General features: G+C 33.2%; 5 protein-coding genes across 8 annotated transcripts; 3 read left to right on the top strand and 2 right to left on the bottom strand.

Moving 5' to 3' along the window:
- The first annotated feature begins 86 nt into the window (after positions 1-86).
- On the top strand, positions 87-6,824 carry LOC126921861 (uncharacterized). Of its 2 annotated transcripts, XM_050733854.1 has the most exons (4): positions 87-530; positions 3,411-3,968; positions 5,823-5,972; positions 6,118-6,824. In XM_050733854.1, exons 2-4 carry the CDS (start codon positions 3,516-3,518, stop codon positions 6,610-6,612), a joined length of 1,098 nt encoding a protein of 365 aa, XP_050589811.1. In that variant the 5' UTR covers positions 87-530; positions 3,411-3,515; the 3' UTR covers positions 6,613-6,824. The 2 variants fall into 2 exon arrangements, with proteins under 2 accessions (XP_050589811.1, XP_050589801.1); XM_050733844.1 differs by having other exon boundaries at positions 87-3,968.
- Positions 6,825-6,879: 55 nt separating this feature from the next.
- On the bottom strand, positions 6,880-8,383 carry LOC126921926 (uncharacterized). The gene is made up of 2 exons (XM_050733999.1): positions 8,142-8,383; positions 6,880-7,722 (listed from the first exon to the last, which is right to left on the bottom strand). Exons 1-2 carry the CDS (start codon positions 8,254-8,256, stop codon positions 7,175-7,177), a joined length of 663 nt encoding a protein of 220 aa, XP_050589956.1. The 5' UTR covers positions 8,257-8,383; the 3' UTR covers positions 6,880-7,174.
- A 539-nt stretch (positions 8,384-8,922) lies between these two features.
- LOC126921882 (ubiquinone biosynthesis protein COQ9, mitochondrial) lies at positions 8,923-12,925 on the top strand. Of its 2 annotated transcripts, none has more exons than XM_050733893.1 (5): positions 8,923-9,090; positions 11,484-11,672; positions 11,885-12,228; positions 12,316-12,537; positions 12,605-12,925. In XM_050733893.1, the coding sequence occupies exons 1-5, from the start codon at positions 9,042-9,044 to the stop codon at positions 12,638-12,640; spliced, it is 840 nt and encodes a 279-aa protein (XP_050589850.1). In that variant the 5' UTR covers positions 8,923-9,041; the 3' UTR covers positions 12,641-12,925. The 2 variants fall into 2 exon arrangements, with proteins under 2 accessions (XP_050589850.1, XP_050589852.1); XM_050733895.1 differs by lacking the exon at positions 8,923-9,090 and adding an exon at positions 9,114-9,333 and having other exon boundaries at positions 11,484-11,693; positions 11,872-12,228.
- On the top strand, positions 9,340-11,383 carry LOC126921773 (glomulin). The gene has a single exon (XM_050733633.1). It carries the CDS (start codon positions 9,540-9,542, stop codon positions 11,319-11,321), a length of 1,782 nt encoding a protein of 593 aa, XP_050589590.1. The 5' UTR covers positions 9,340-9,539; the 3' UTR covers positions 11,322-11,383.
- LOC126921819 (uncharacterized) lies at positions 12,804-15,127 on the bottom strand. 2 transcript variants are annotated; one of them, XM_050733703.1, is made up of 3 exons: positions 14,527-15,127; positions 13,892-14,472; positions 12,804-13,816 (listed from the first exon to the last, which is right to left on the bottom strand). In XM_050733703.1, exons 1-3 carry the CDS (start codon positions 14,845-14,847, stop codon positions 13,453-13,455), a joined length of 1,266 nt encoding a protein of 421 aa, XP_050589660.1. In that variant the 5' UTR covers positions 14,848-15,127; the 3' UTR covers positions 12,804-13,452. The 2 variants fall into 2 exon arrangements, with proteins under 2 accessions (XP_050589660.1, XP_050589669.1); XM_050733712.1 differs by having other exon boundaries at positions 13,892-14,463; positions 14,527-15,124.
- Positions 15,128-15,436: the final 309 nt, after the last annotated feature.

Here is a 15,436-nt window from a genome sequence, read left to right as displayed (position 1 = left end):
ACCCTGTATAATCGAGCGACGTAACGCGCGTGCGAAGATGGATATAGAGGAAGGGGTTGCTGAGCAGGACTACGGAGTAATCGCGCGCGGTCGGTCGCGGTGCTCAGTCAGTGGTTGCTCGCGACGAACGGGCGCGTCCACGAAGTGTGGGGTAACGATGGAGGCTGCGTTAATTACGACGACCGAGTGATACGCACCGTGTGTATACACGGGGATCGTGTCCTGGATTCGTGCATCCCCATCGCGCGCGCCTCTCGCCCCCACCCCCCTGTGCCTGTGCCCGTGCTTTTGTGTGCGTCCGTATCCCTTTAAAATCCTATAACAATCTTCCAAAAGGATAAAAGAAATATATTAATATAAAGAAAATACAGGAAAAAAAGAAAAAATACAGTGTGTGATATAAAACCAAAATAAAGACAGAACACGAACACGAGGAAAATGTCGCCCACATAGTCGAACCAAGGCGTACGGAGAGAGAGAGAGAGAGAGAAGCAGGTCGAACACGGTGCAGTGGTTACCCTGAGTCGTTGGTACGCGCAGCCTTTTGGTGTTGCTGGCTGACTTGATGCCTGCTTTGCTATTGCTGTTGCTGCCGCCGCCGTCGAATCGCCGCCGACGTTGCTGCAGCAGTTGCTAGCGATGCGAAAATGAACGAAAAATAAAGCAAAAAAGAATTGAGAAAGATAATATGTGTCGTTGAGAGAGAGAGGGAGGGAGAGAGAGAGAGAGAGAGTGAGAGAGCGTGAGTGAGAGAGAGAGAGAGAGAGAGAGAGAGACAAATGTAGCCTTCATTGTTTCGTCGTGGTTTGGTCGTCGTTTTATTGTACAAAATCGCTCCTCTGTTAATGCGATGCGCGTTTCTCCTAACGTGAATTAAGAAGAAAGGGGAAAAAAAAGAAAAGAGTGAAAATAATAAATGTGACGTGCCCGTCGGCCACCAGCCAGCCTTTTATTTTTTTTACGCGCTTCATATATGTGTTCTTTTTTTTAGAAACTATATATAGGACTTAATAGGACGATTTTATATATCGCCGAGTTCGTATCTCATCGTGGGTACTATCGGTCCTTCGACATTTTTGTTTCTGGAATTCTTCACGGCTTTGTGTACCCTTTTTTACTTGCTTCGTGCACGCACGTACAACATCATTGCATGTAATTCGTTTCTTCTCATTGATACATGTGATCATATAGCAGTAATTACGTTTGCTTGTTTGCTTGCTTTTTCGCAAGAATTCGTTATCCTCGTTTTTCTATTCCTGATTTGCAGTCTCGTTCGGTGCTTAGTCGATGTTTAGTATGCGATGCTATCCGTCGCAGTTAGTATTGTTTTTATGCTGAATATATCGAGAAATAATGTGGCGTACACGTTTGTTTACATTTTTCTCGGCTATGCATCTCTTATACTTTATTTAGATTGCGGATATCTATGCATTTATGGATAATTTAAAGAACAATGTGCAATATGTAATAATAATATGCAAAAATATTTTATATCCAAAATAATATTTAGCGGATGTACCAAATTTCTATATAGGTTCTATTTCTTTTGTCGCATTCATAAAAATATAAATTTGTATAAACATCCGCAGTCTAGTCATATTATTATGTAATCGCTGACTATTTACGACGAAGGTAGTTGACAAAGATTAGGGAAAAAGAGGATAAGGGATTGAACAAGATAGAAGGGATGAGAAGTTCGACAGAGACAAAGATAGATAGCGGAAGGGCACTTAAAATGAACGCGATGAAACGAGGGAGGGAAGAGAGGAGACAAAAAAGAGAAAAATGGCAAAGGGCGGACTAGAAGAAGGGAAAACTAGAACATGTCACGATAAAAAACGATGAGGAAGAAGAGGGTTTTTCGATTTGTTACATTTGTGACGGAACCACTTGACCCATTGACAGGTCAAGGAGCAAAACGGAAAGATGCCAACGCAGAAGTATTTTCGTAATGTTCGATTTGAATATTTTCAAAGCTTAGAGGTAAAAAACAAATCTAGGTAAAAATGTATATAAAGATATTTCGAATTAATCAATGTGATTCATTGTAATATAATCTCTGTACAAAATATGACAAGATGTTTGTAATTTCTTTTTTGTATAAAGTAATCATTGTTTCTTCTAATATTTTAGTTGAAATAATATAAATATATTCATAGATTTTTGTAAAGTTAAAAGTAGATAGTTTTGATATCTTAAAAATCTTTAATTTTGTATATATTTAATAATCGTACCATATCTTTATATTCACGTTTAGTATTTTTTAAATTCGTGATTATACTATTTTCTCTTTTTGGAGAGTAATTTTTTTAATGTAAAAAATAAATCGCGGTAAATTCTTTCTTACGTCCCGCCATTATCATATGTGATTCTACTTCTTATTTCTTATTTGTGTACATATCTCCATATATGAAACATCGCATGTCATATTACCTTTACTAATTACCGATAGAGAGTTTAGTAATGAATATTTTCTAACTTGTGCTTTCCTTGTGTAGAGAAATTGTAATCAAATTGATGTAATTATATTATACTAAAATAGTTCCTTTATTCTTCAAATTTATCTCATTTAAGCAATTATCTGATAACTTTACATAGTACGCAATATAGAAACTTAACGTTACTAATCTACTAGCTTATCAATAACTATATAAGTCAAATTAATTGTAAATTTCCAAGATATATTAGAAGGGAAATAACATTTGGCAGATATATCACTCACGCATATTATTATTATTTGTTTTCAGAATTAAAGTTCATTTTGAGACAAATCGAAAATTTGTGAAATTTCTATAACTTTATAAAACATAAGTAACAAATTTAGTAATAAAATGAATGAAATTTTACAACTAAGTGCTACAAATTACAAGTTATATGATTGTTCTATTTAACAAAAAATGATAAATTCTTAATTATAATCTGTAACCTTTTGATCTATTAATATTATAAATTTTCTTCTTTGTAAGCAAAAGAATATAAGCTAAGAATAGGATAAGTACTCTGTATTTTACATTGGTGTCCTTTACTTGTGGTTTTAATAGTACAAGTCAATTTCATTTCTTTTCCGCTCCTCTATTTGAAATTCTAATAGTATACGTATATCAAAAGTACAATATAATGGCGGGAAAACAATATAAATTGTGCTGTACTATTTCGTTCTTACTTTTCTGACTTCTATACACTTTTTTGCCGGCTTATGAATATAAAGACAAGTCATAAATTTGGTATGCCCCGAAACGAAGCTTATCTATTTCCAGCATTATGCATATGTAAATATCGCTAGGAAATGTAAAATATCGCTGTAATTAAGACGCTTTTCATGTGCTTCTCGCTAGAATATCAATGGTAGAATTAGGATATGACGGCCGCCAATAGCGGGCGGATGTCCGTCATGTTTCTTGCGTTTACAGACGAAAAAGACAGGAAGACGATGCAAAGGGATCTAAGATCGTAACAGAAAGAACGCCTGGCCCGAAGGCGTTAAACCGGGAAGAGTACAATCGGGGCGTGAAGCGATGTACGCAGCTGCGGGTGGCGCCAGTATAGCGAATAGGAGGAAGCAGAAACGGTTACAGCTAAACAAACGCGTCGCCGAGGGTACGGTCCCGTCACGACTGAAGACGATACCAGCTTCTCAGCACCACTACCACCATCAACACCAACACCAACACCACCACCCCAGCAAGTTTGCTCGTCCGCACGTTGTTCCACCATCTTCCACATCACAGCCACCACAACCACCACAACCACCGTCATCTGCATTCCATCCGAGCATCGATCGACGACGTCATGTCGAGAAGTCTCAGCAGGTTGCACCTGTTTCTCCGATCCAATTTCCAATATCGCCACCGCCGCTATCCCTTGAGTCGCCAAGTTCGGTTACTTACCCGACTAAATCCAACAACTTCCCATTTCCACCACCATCGATCCTCGATCTCCGAGTCTCGCCATCTTCTTCGGAGCTACAGGTGGGTAAATCTCGTTTAGCGGTAAATTCTTGAAATTTGGCTCTATAGGATTTCATTATCTATCTATATTTTTAGCTCTACTTTTTCTCTTCTTTCTCTATCACACATATTATATAGTTGCTCTTGCTAATAGGTACCCTTTATCTCACAGTATTTATAACGCAATCTATCCTTGTTCAAGTATTTGATAAATCCTCGTTGCACTCTGCACCTTCTCTTTTCTTGCTGGCACACGTTTACTTGTAATTAGGAAATACACCATCGATCGGCTGTCTGGTGGCGTATGTAAATCCCTCGCGATAACACACATCCTCGAGCGACTCTCCAGGTTCGTCAGCTGGTTATCCATCAATTGTAATTTTTAGTAATTAACATGTCCCTACTGGTTCCTACCAGCGGATACAGACATCACCTAATGCCGGAGGCAGACTGTGAGATGTTAGGAGTAAGTTGTAGTGTCTGGTACCAGCCACAATTAGAAGACCTTTGAGAAGAAACTCGTGTGGTTCTTTTGTTCTTTTTTTTTGGTTGAGGAAAGGATAAGGGAAGAATTTAAGTTGTAACCGGTGTATAAAAAAAGTGGAAAGGAGAGAGAGGAGGAGGAGAAGGACGGTCGAGATCTTAACGATCAATAAAACAGGCAAATGAATGAGCGGAATGCAGGCTGCTTTATTAATTAGAAGGGAGAAGCAACGGTTACGGGGGGGTAAGGTGGTGAACTTTAGAGAATTACCCTCCAACTTGGCCACCAGACTTATTCCACCGCTTCCACGATATCCCCCACGATCATATGTTTATGGGGTAAGTATTAAAGTCATTTTAATATGTATCATCAACAGTAAGCTATTGGTATCAGAGGGTAACTGCCGCTTTTCTGTCTAATTATACATATGTGCATCAACTTTGTGTAGCTCATTTTGAGAAAACAAATTTATATTGTAGTGTTGTTTATTCCCCTTTTACTTTCTCTTAATCATAGAACAAATAAGTGTTTTCTATATTATTATACACACAACTTTTGTTTGTATCTAAAAGATACAATTGCTAAATACATCTGGAGAAATTGAAGTGTACAAAATTTCAAATATTTGATACCATAACACTGCTTAATGTGAACTCTTTATTAAAATACTAACTTAAACTATGATTTAAAAGTAAAAATAACAAATGATTTGTGCCTGTAATTTTTTAACTCAAAAAAGTATTTTGAAGAATTTTCTGTATACCAGGATTTATGATACTAGTCTTTAGACTAATATAGCGCAAAAAGTTGTAACCCTACAATGTGTACTACTCAATACTCCACACCCAAAGATTGACAACTGGCACTAATTATATTTAATCAATTCTTTGCTGTCAATTAGACAATGCAATGATTACAGTGTACTTGTGTAGACAAGTTCTACGATACATGTACGTATAAAACGTTTATCTCAATCGGTTCCATTTATACAAATCTTTCTATGTTCTATTTAGTACATGCATGCATGTTTTTTATCTTATTATTTATGTGCTGAGTAACGAGGAAAAATCATTAATTGAATTTATCCAATAACATAGTAACAAATTCTAGACATTCGTTTTGATGAACATGTTTTAAATGATAGAGAAAGATGTAAACTACACAATCATATTGATCTTAAGTTTTATATTTATATATACATTTATATTTTGTACAATACTATAAATAATATTTATGATAGATTAAAGAAAATGTTATAAAGTATTTGATATATTAGATTATTCACAATTTTGCTATATCCAAATTGAATAGACACTGAAATGTTGAATGATTTCTATTGTAGTTACTAAGCAACTATTTAAAGGTAATATTTGAACAAAAAATAATTTCAGTGTGGCGGAGGACCAGGCAAAGCAGCATGGCAGGGATGCAGCAGACCTTCTCCCCTTCCTTTATCTCCTATGTCACCTCATGGTTGCCGTGGGGATGGCTACAAGACAAAGCAATGCGAGGCTCATCGACGATGGATGAAAAGGAACAGAGTAAACAAACATTTGTTACAATTTAAAAAGAAAGTTTTTAAGTTACATGTAATTACATGTAATTACATGTATTAGGAGCTTCACATACTATTTAGTACTTATTACATCAAACAAAAATTGTTCTATACTATATTCTTATCTTTAGATAAGAGATGCAAGTTATTGCTATGGAAGCAGTGGAGAAGATGACGAAGAAGATGGAAGCAGTAATGCAAACCGTCGCAGAGGTGAAGTTAGTGCGGCAGTGAATACCGTACTTTATGCGGGGCTGGGAACTACAGCGCTCGGATTAGTTATATCGTTTGTCGGCACTGGAGAGAAAGGATTCCTCAGTCCGGAATTGAGGCTGGTGGGTCCTTCACTACTGTGCGCCGGTTTACTGTGTTGCCTATTTCGGGTGCTGCTCTGCCTCTGTCTATGTAGTTGCGGTCAATGCCGCTGGCGATTTTGCCATGTTACTTCTGACAAGAAAGAAAAAGTGAGGAAAACGGAAGCTCAACCCGCTGGAACATTGCCTACCGCCTCACTTCTATCACCAGCGCATCAACAACAGCAATCGGCCATGTCTTCGAGTGGCGCTGCATCATCATCAACAAAAGCACATGAGCTCTTGCTCTCTCCTGCCCAATTACCAGAGTGAAAACATAATTACGAACGTTTTCTACGAGAAATCTACACGCCGATTAACTGCCGGTTCTTGTCCAATATAGAATTATCTTATCTCCATTCGACCTGAACCGTACTCGCAAAAACAGAAGAAAAACAACAACCATCACAGCCTAATTCTAGTTTAAATGCGAATTTTAGCGCTTAAAAATAATAGTTAAATAAATAAACGGCTATGTTTTTCTACCCCTACTGTGTTTGAAAAAGTAAACAAAAAAAAAGAAGAGTAATCATTAGTGCATTTTTGTGAACTGCCTCCTGGTTTTATTTTCTTCCGCGTTTTTTTTCATTTTCATTCATTTTTTCATTCTCTTTACAAAGATTGCTTAAAGTTAAATCACCTTACTTCCAAAATTTTTAAGAAGGTGCACATTATTCTAGTCTTACAATATAAGATCGACTTACCATCTTAAACCGACTTTACAGTCTTTTACAAAACGCAATCTTGAAAGATATGCGCATAGTTGAATTAGTTATTTTGTAAATTACGGTTTGCATTAAATAATTTATATTAACATAATCTTAACATGCAGTGATCAGGAAAGTTGAAATTGCATTTGATCGGTAGACGTGTAACTGTATATAACAGGTGTATCAGAAGTGGTAGCACTCGATGCAGTCGCGGCAATAGCAAACAATTGATCTTCATATATAGTTCCTTGAGATTCAGTTTTTCCATTGCCCGTTGTCATACCACTACCTGGAGGATTGTCTCCCTTTGTCGCTTCACGATATTTTTGTAGGTACACTTTTAGTGGTTCTACATAATTATCGAAACCAAGAGTCGTCATAGCAAACAGAATATCTTCACCATTAATAGTCTTGCGTTTTTCCATGTGACACCGATCGCTGGCTTCAGATGTTATAAAGGATATAAATTCAGATACACATTCTTGAACACATTCGCGTGCATCTTTCGCTATTTTCCCTGCTTCTGGTATTGCTCTTTTCATAATTTTGGCAACATTTGCTATTGGAAGAAACCGATCTTGTTCACGAAGAGGTCCTCCACCACTGCCACCTCCAGCTCCTTGTAAGGGATCACTAGCTCCATGATTTGAATCATCCGTATTTTCAGGATCATCTGAACAAAAGTATAAGCATAATTTATAATATAGAATACAAAATATAGAATTCATATACACAGTAGTTCACAAAAAAGTAGTTGGACACTTACCATAGAAAATTTTTATGTATATACTGTATGTTTTATCAGTACTAATGAAATTTTAAAATGTTTTGTATAACATACATATGTTCATAAAAAGTTTCTATAAATGTTCCAATATTTTTGTGAGCTACTGTATACGTTCTTATCTCGTAAAGTTTTGAGGCATACACGATATTGACATCATATCAACAATCAGTTAAAGGAAACAATAAAATACATGTTTTTCTTCCTATAAAATAATAATTCTGTTAAAAATCCCGTGATCTTATGATATTCAATACAGAATACAAATACCCATGTTTTAAAAAATTTTCAAAATATAATTAACCTACCTTCCATATCATCAGATTGTACACTAATATACGACGCAGAAACACCACCACCACCGAGGAACGCAGACGGACCTAAAGGTCCTCCATCGTCGCCACTTTCACCACTATTTTCCATCTCCAGTTTGATTTACACTAAATACGCTAAACACAATCACTTTAATTTCCTTAACCTGTTTATAGGTTTGTTTTCACGGTACTTTATTTTTTGGCATAAACAAATTTATTACTAGACACCAATAGCATGTGTAGTTTTCTGATACAACAAGCGACCTCACAGTGCACATTGAAATTATAATTATATTTAGCTTTTTAAAAATATGATTTTCATATATGAGAATATATATTGTACCATTTCTTCTAGTTAAACATTTAATTTATATTTATTATACTAAACAAAATGGAGAAGAATAGATAGAAATAAACGAATCATTCAGGTAGATCCGTAAATGATTCAAGAGTTAAAGCACAATTTACAACATGCATCTATTGTGCATATGAAACAAAAGAAAAAGTTGTCATTATTGGTAACTTCTTATATTTTTAAAATTTCAAATTAATAATTTTTTTTATATTTTAAATTTATTTGAATGCGATCAATTAATTGATTCAATGAAACGCTTAATAAATACAATTTCTACATTTGTAATTAATTTTAAAATATGTTTTGTCACTTAAAACGGATGAATAGAAAATTATTTAAATATATATTACTTTACATCAGAACTTCTTAACATTTAAAGTTCGCGCCAAAAATGTTAGAATAGATTCACATCTATATTCGTGACGTTTGAAGGCGAATACGCAATGCTTTAAACGAATCGTTCGAATAGAATAATAATAATCATAGTTTCATCGTGTGCGCATAAATGTGCAACAAGTAGTTTATTTAAAACTATTGATATGGCTATGTCTAGTATTTTATTAATGCGGAAAGGTTTATCAGTAAATGGTAAGCGAGTTTTCTTTATTTGTAATATATGCCAATCACAATTCATAAGCACATCATTTTCATCTTGACGTTTGTTGCTGAAATTTTGAAATAAATTATACAATTTTGTGTGGAAAATATTAAGACAATTGTGCAATACGTGTGATGATTGCATTCGTTTACGTAATTTTGTCATTATATGTTTCTCGTTGCGGGAAGATATACATGGTTTTGTTTATAGTATAGTATGATCGTATAAGTAAGGTATAATGTCATTTCTAATGCCACTGTAGCTACGCGATCTATTTTATTTTACACATCTATCTTGAAATACTGCAATGATTTCCTGTGTTTATTAACTTTTGTTTTCATTCATGGAGATAGAAACATTAAATACGTTAAAGGAAGAGGTTATGTTCATATTACATTTTACAAGTGTATTTATGTGATAAGTTATCTATTAAAGAAAAATGACAGAACGTCAGGAAAACCTGACAAAGAAATTTGTTAAGGAATTAACAGACAATTTGAAAGAAAATAAATTCGAAGAAGTTTTACACTTATTTGAGGGTAATAGTTATGATGATATTATTAGAGAGTCCTCATGGGATATCGTTCCAATTATATTATCTTATTTCACTATGGAAAATATAAAATGCAATGGAAATTTAGTCGAATGCTGTACAATAATATTAAATGCTATAGTAGAAAAATGTAATCCTTCTGAGACGGTATTAGAATTATTAGAACAAGTGGAAGGTCCAGAAGATGATATAAAATTTTCTATAATTCTAAGCGTACTTATCAAATGTCTTTCAAAAATGGACAATAAAATGAAGGCAATAGAATGGTGCATTAGTACAATAAAATCTTACATTGAAAGTCTACCTATACCAGAAAAAGATTCTCAAGACTATATTATTATTACAAATAAAATAAAAAATATTTATAATGAAGTTATATTATTTTTAGAACCATTAATAAATGAGTCAAGATTAGAAAATTCCAAAACATATACCATATTAAGAGATTACCTTGCTAGCATTCTAATTTTTTTAATGGGGAAACCATTGATTTATTTACAAGAAAAAGAATTAGAATCTTGTTCAAGTAAACCATTACCTGAGAGAATTGTAATACTTGTAAGTCAAGTAACTGGAGATTTGCTTTCGTTTCTAAATATTACAAGTGTAAGAAGTAGAAAAACTAAGTCCAAGAAGAAAAGTATAGAAGAAGGGAGCTTTAACCTTAAAGTAACACTTTTTGAATTAAATGAGAACATATCAGATTTAGCATATGCTAACTTTTACTTTTACGTTATAACAAAACTACATCTGTGGGAGAAGGTACCACAGGTATATGATTTACAATATGTCTTTCAGACATGCATATATCTTATTGTTAAATTATTACAAGAACAAGAAAGTACTATGAAAGGCTTAAATTTCCTGGATCACCTTTTGATGAGATTAACAAGACGTTCTTTAACATTGCAATTATTAGAATTGAATATATTCTTTGAGTTGTTCAATGTACTTGTGAATGTGATGATTTATTCCAATAGCAATAAAGAAAGGAAAAAAGCTTTGACTTTATTTCAAAACTACATTGAAATGTTTGATATACAAGCTAGATACTCCATTATTTTACATTTGTATCAAACTAATGAACATTCAGGTTTATTGAGTCTAACTACAGGAATATTTAAAACTTCTATTATTGAATGCCTCCAAGCGAAGCCTCCTATGCCATATTTTCTCGGTAGTAATCTAGGAACTTTAATCAAATTGGCTTGTAAATTACACCATGGTAGTGCATCAGATCTAGTGGAACTATGTGATGAAATAATTACAAGTCTAAATCTGTTAAGATTTCTATTTATAAGGGATAAGCAAAATCAAACTGGTATCTGGAACTTGGTAGATAAACTTCATAATGAGTATTTACTGCCACTAAGAGAAGGTATAGATCTCTCTAGAGCACATTGGAAAGTAAAAATAAAAGATTTAGAAGAGCAAAAGAAAATGCATAAAATAACTGAGAATATGGAATTGGAAAAAAGCTATGCTGAGATAACACTAACTGTTGGTGGTGAAAAATTACCAGCAATGCCAGTTCCAGAAAAAATTACATTTTGTTATCAAGCACTAAATGGTCTGGATGTAATGGAAAGCATTTTAATTAGAGTCAATGAATGTATTGCTAATAATCCCTTTAAGCAAAATATTAATAAAATAGTATCTTCAGAATAAAAATTGTACATTTATGTAGTGTATATAACTCACTGCTGAATAAAAATCATTCTTTATTTACATTTCATGTATTTTGACTATATCCTATTATTTACTATTTTGCAAAATTATATTTCTTGGAATAAAGGAAAAGAAATAAAAAAACAAATATGACTTTGATAGGTTTTAGGCATTTATGGACTTGTAGAGTACTACTCACAGATCAATCTGAAAATGATCAGCAGCAATTAAATCAGGAACATAGTAAAGAAAGTGAAGAGGAATATGAGAAGAATATCAAAACAAAAATTCTTGCTGCATCTTTAAAGTATGTCCATGATCTTGGATGGAGCCAGCAAGCCATCAGTGCTGGTAATTTGTAATAATTTTTCAGTTAAGTAGATGAGTCAGGATCAATCTTTTGTGTGAGTGAATAAATATATTTTCGATGTATTACAAATATAGTATGTTTTTTAACTGTTTAAAAAATTTTTAAATTTTCATTAAAAAAAAATAATTTCATGTTGTTAGTATATGATATAGATAATAAATAAAAATATTTAATGAAAAGTTATGTACCAAAGGTGCTGAGTCTATTGACTACCCTGGGATAATTCATGGATTGTTCCCTAATCGAGGAGCAGACTTGGTTCATTATTTTTATTTAACATGCAATAAAGAATTGAATAAAATCCTTGAAGAAAAAGCTCTTACCGTTGAAGAGAAACCTACTAAAGAGACAAAAGTATTAGAATTACAACTATGCAATGCTGTTAAGACAAGACTCAGCATGGTGATTCCATATAAAAAGACATGGCCACAAGCATTAGCTCTTATGGCTCTACCACCAAACGTACCAATGTCACTAGCTAATTTACTCACTTTAGTGGACGATATTTGCTATTATGCTGGTGATAGATCAGTTGATGTAAGAATAACAAGCATATTTTGTAAATCTATGTTAAAATATTAATGACTATGAAATGTATCTTATATAAAAATTTTGTTGAATCAGATGAACTGGTATACTAGAAGAGTAGTATTAGCAGGTATTTATAAAACCACTGAATTGTATATGTTACAAGATAATAGCGAAGATCATCAGAAAACTTGGAACTTCTTGGAAAGACGAATAAAAGATGCAACACAAATTCATACAATTCTAACAACAACTTCTGATATGGCATTACCAGATTTAAATCGTGCTAGTGAAGCAGCAAGTGCTGCCTTTGTTACAGTAAGTATATTAAAGTATGAATCGTCTTTTTCTACATACTTACATTGTATATTTTTATTTTCAACAGGCACGCAATATACTTGGACTGAATTGGAATAGGTAGAAAAGAAAGAAAAATTAAAGCTTAGATCACTAAATAGAGAAAAAGCACGAAGTGTTTTTTGGAGTTCATTTGATACAAATGAAAATATGAACTTATGTAAAAAATTTGTGTAACAATATTTAAATACTGATGGTATTAAAAAATAGGATAATGTTAAGACAAGTTAACGATCATAGCTAGTTTATTTTAGTGTCATATTTCAACAAGATCTGTACATGTGAGTTTGAATTCAATAAATGTGATTTACTTTTGATGCATATAAAGATATAAACTGATAGAAATATAGATTTAATAATGTTTAATAATTACCCTGCACTATTGTTATGATTAAGGTAATATAGTATTCTTTTTATACAAAATTATGTTGTGTCTCCATTGAACAAGAGATCAACTTCGGTCCTTATCATTGAATTGAGCAGGAGATTACTTTTATTATAAAAAAATATATTTTTTTATACAGATACACACCACACAGCCAAGTACTTCATAAATCGAATCAAATTACGTTAAAAAGTGTAACGTACTTTGTAAAGAAGTGATTCATGTAAACCTAAATCTTTCACATATTGTTCATTATCAATGTTCTTGAAAGTGATACAATTATATCAATTAATTTTTATAAAAGTAAAGATATCTTGCAAATCTTAACAATGAACATTTCAGTTCTTATAAAAAGAAGCTCATATCTAATCTTTTGTTACTTCTCGGAAATACGTTTTTCTGAAAAAGCCATTATTGCTATGCAATACAAACTTTGTGTTATCAATAACAATACATTTACAATGTAAAAAATATTTTTTGTGAGGCCGATGTTAATAGTGCGCTTCTTCTATGTAACCCTTGATTGTTTTTGGTAAAGGCAACTTATGAATATTGTCTAATCTAGTATTTTGACGTATAACAAAACGACAAAGGTATTGTAAACTTCGGACTTGAGTAAACCTGCTTACTGGCTTTGTTAATCTAACAGGGAAAGATGGATGGCCAGGATACTTAGGCCGTGAATAGCAGAAAACTGCTGATTGACTAAAATTCATCGAATAGTCAATTAAATCAGCCACTGAACTAAATCCTTCACTTTCACTTTGGTTGCATAAAGAAAATAAACCACCACTATGTTCCATACGAGCATGGAGTAATTTGCCAGCTGATTTAAAGCTAAGTGTTAGGACATATCTACAAAAAAATATATATGGATTTTCCTCAATGATAGCTTTAACAAAAAAGAAAAGAAGAGGAAGAAAAACAAACCTATCGTCTGATGAATCCCTAACTAGGAATGCACCATCTGGTTCAGATAGAAGTTTGGCATCAGCCTCAGTTCCTGATATTGGACCCCAATACCACCCATAATTACTTAATTTAAGCAATTCCTCTGTAAGACTTGCTTTTGCTTTGTTATCATTACTTCTATTATCTTCTATACTTTCTTTAATTTTTTCAACTTGATGTTTTACTATATAATTTTCTATTATTGATCTGGGTTCTAACTGCTCTGTTTCATTATTGGAGCATGATTGGTATATGTTAGAAACATTTTCATGATCGATATCTGTCTCCAACTTATCAATAATTTGTTCATTAATTGCTTCTAGTTTCTCTTCAGTGTCACTGCAACTATTTATGGTATCATTTAGGCTCTCTGAGATATATTCATTTTGTGACACATTGCTGTTTTGATTATCAAAATTATTGTCAGTCTCTTCACATTTTAATTCAGAGATATTATCTTCTTCGGTAGAAATTGTAGGCACATCCTTCTGAATCACTAATGGATCATAATTTGTGTCATTTTGTACGCTAGATGTTTCGACTTCCTTCGTCTGTAAGAACTTCGATTATGCATGAAACAAAGATCTTTGTCATGAAAATTTGTGCGTACTTACCCTTTTCTTAGATTTATGTGTCAACTTTCTGATCTGCATGTGTTTCTTAATATTCTTAAAAAATTCAAACGATGTTTTGGAGGAGAGAGTACTTTTTGTTTTGCTATCATTTTCATTTGTTTTGACTTTAACTTCTATTAAATCCTCCTTTTTCTTCTGGTTCTCCTCTTTTTTTGATACGTTCTCACGTCGTGAATCAAGCCACCAAAGAAAATCAAATGTTCTACCATTCAACTTACGTGGTTTCAAGCTTTGGTTCGATGTTTTCGCCGCACATGTTGGTGCAGTCGTGATGAATTCCTCTGACGTTTGACTTATCATGTTTCAATATCATGCGGCCCTTCAAACTGGCTCCAAGCTGAAGAATGGATTCGCTTCCACTATCTTATCAAAAATTATTTCACACGCCATCTATTCCTTAACTTCTATTCTTTCTTCGTGATTACAAATTTTTTCTCAGAAATTTGAAAAACTTCACTATAGATTATCGCTTAACAATCATTTCAGAAAATTATCCTATTACGCCGACCAAATGTAGTCCAACTCGAGAATGTTTTTGTGTACTTTCGTAAATTTGTATAAAATTATTCCCTACTGCTTTGAAAGATATGTTTTTCCACTAACTCCGCTTAAAAAGTTCCTATTAACTAGATTATCATTGGTTAAAGTATTTGTTACCAACATAACATGACAGCCAGAAAAAAAGATTAAAATAACTAAACTACAATCTGTCCAGTTAATATCTCTGGTCCATGGAATCCAGTTGGAAGACCAACCAATTTGAGTTGAAAAAAGATCAAGATGGAAGGCAAGAATAGATTTCATTTTACGAAACAGACAGAGACGATTGAGGAGTTATTCATAATATCTATGTATATATATATATATAGCGTTATCATGCGCAGGACGA

The sequence above is a fragment of the Bombus affinis genome, chromosome 1 (assembly GCF_024516045.1).
Source record: "Bombus affinis isolate iyBomAffi1 chromosome 1, iyBomAffi1.2, whole genome shotgun sequence".
NCBI classification, from domain to species: Eukaryota; Metazoa; Arthropoda; class Insecta; order Hymenoptera; family Apidae; genus Bombus; species Bombus affinis.
The sequence above is the reverse complement of the archived record's forward strand: the minus strand, read 5'-3'. Positions and strand labels throughout refer to the sequence as shown.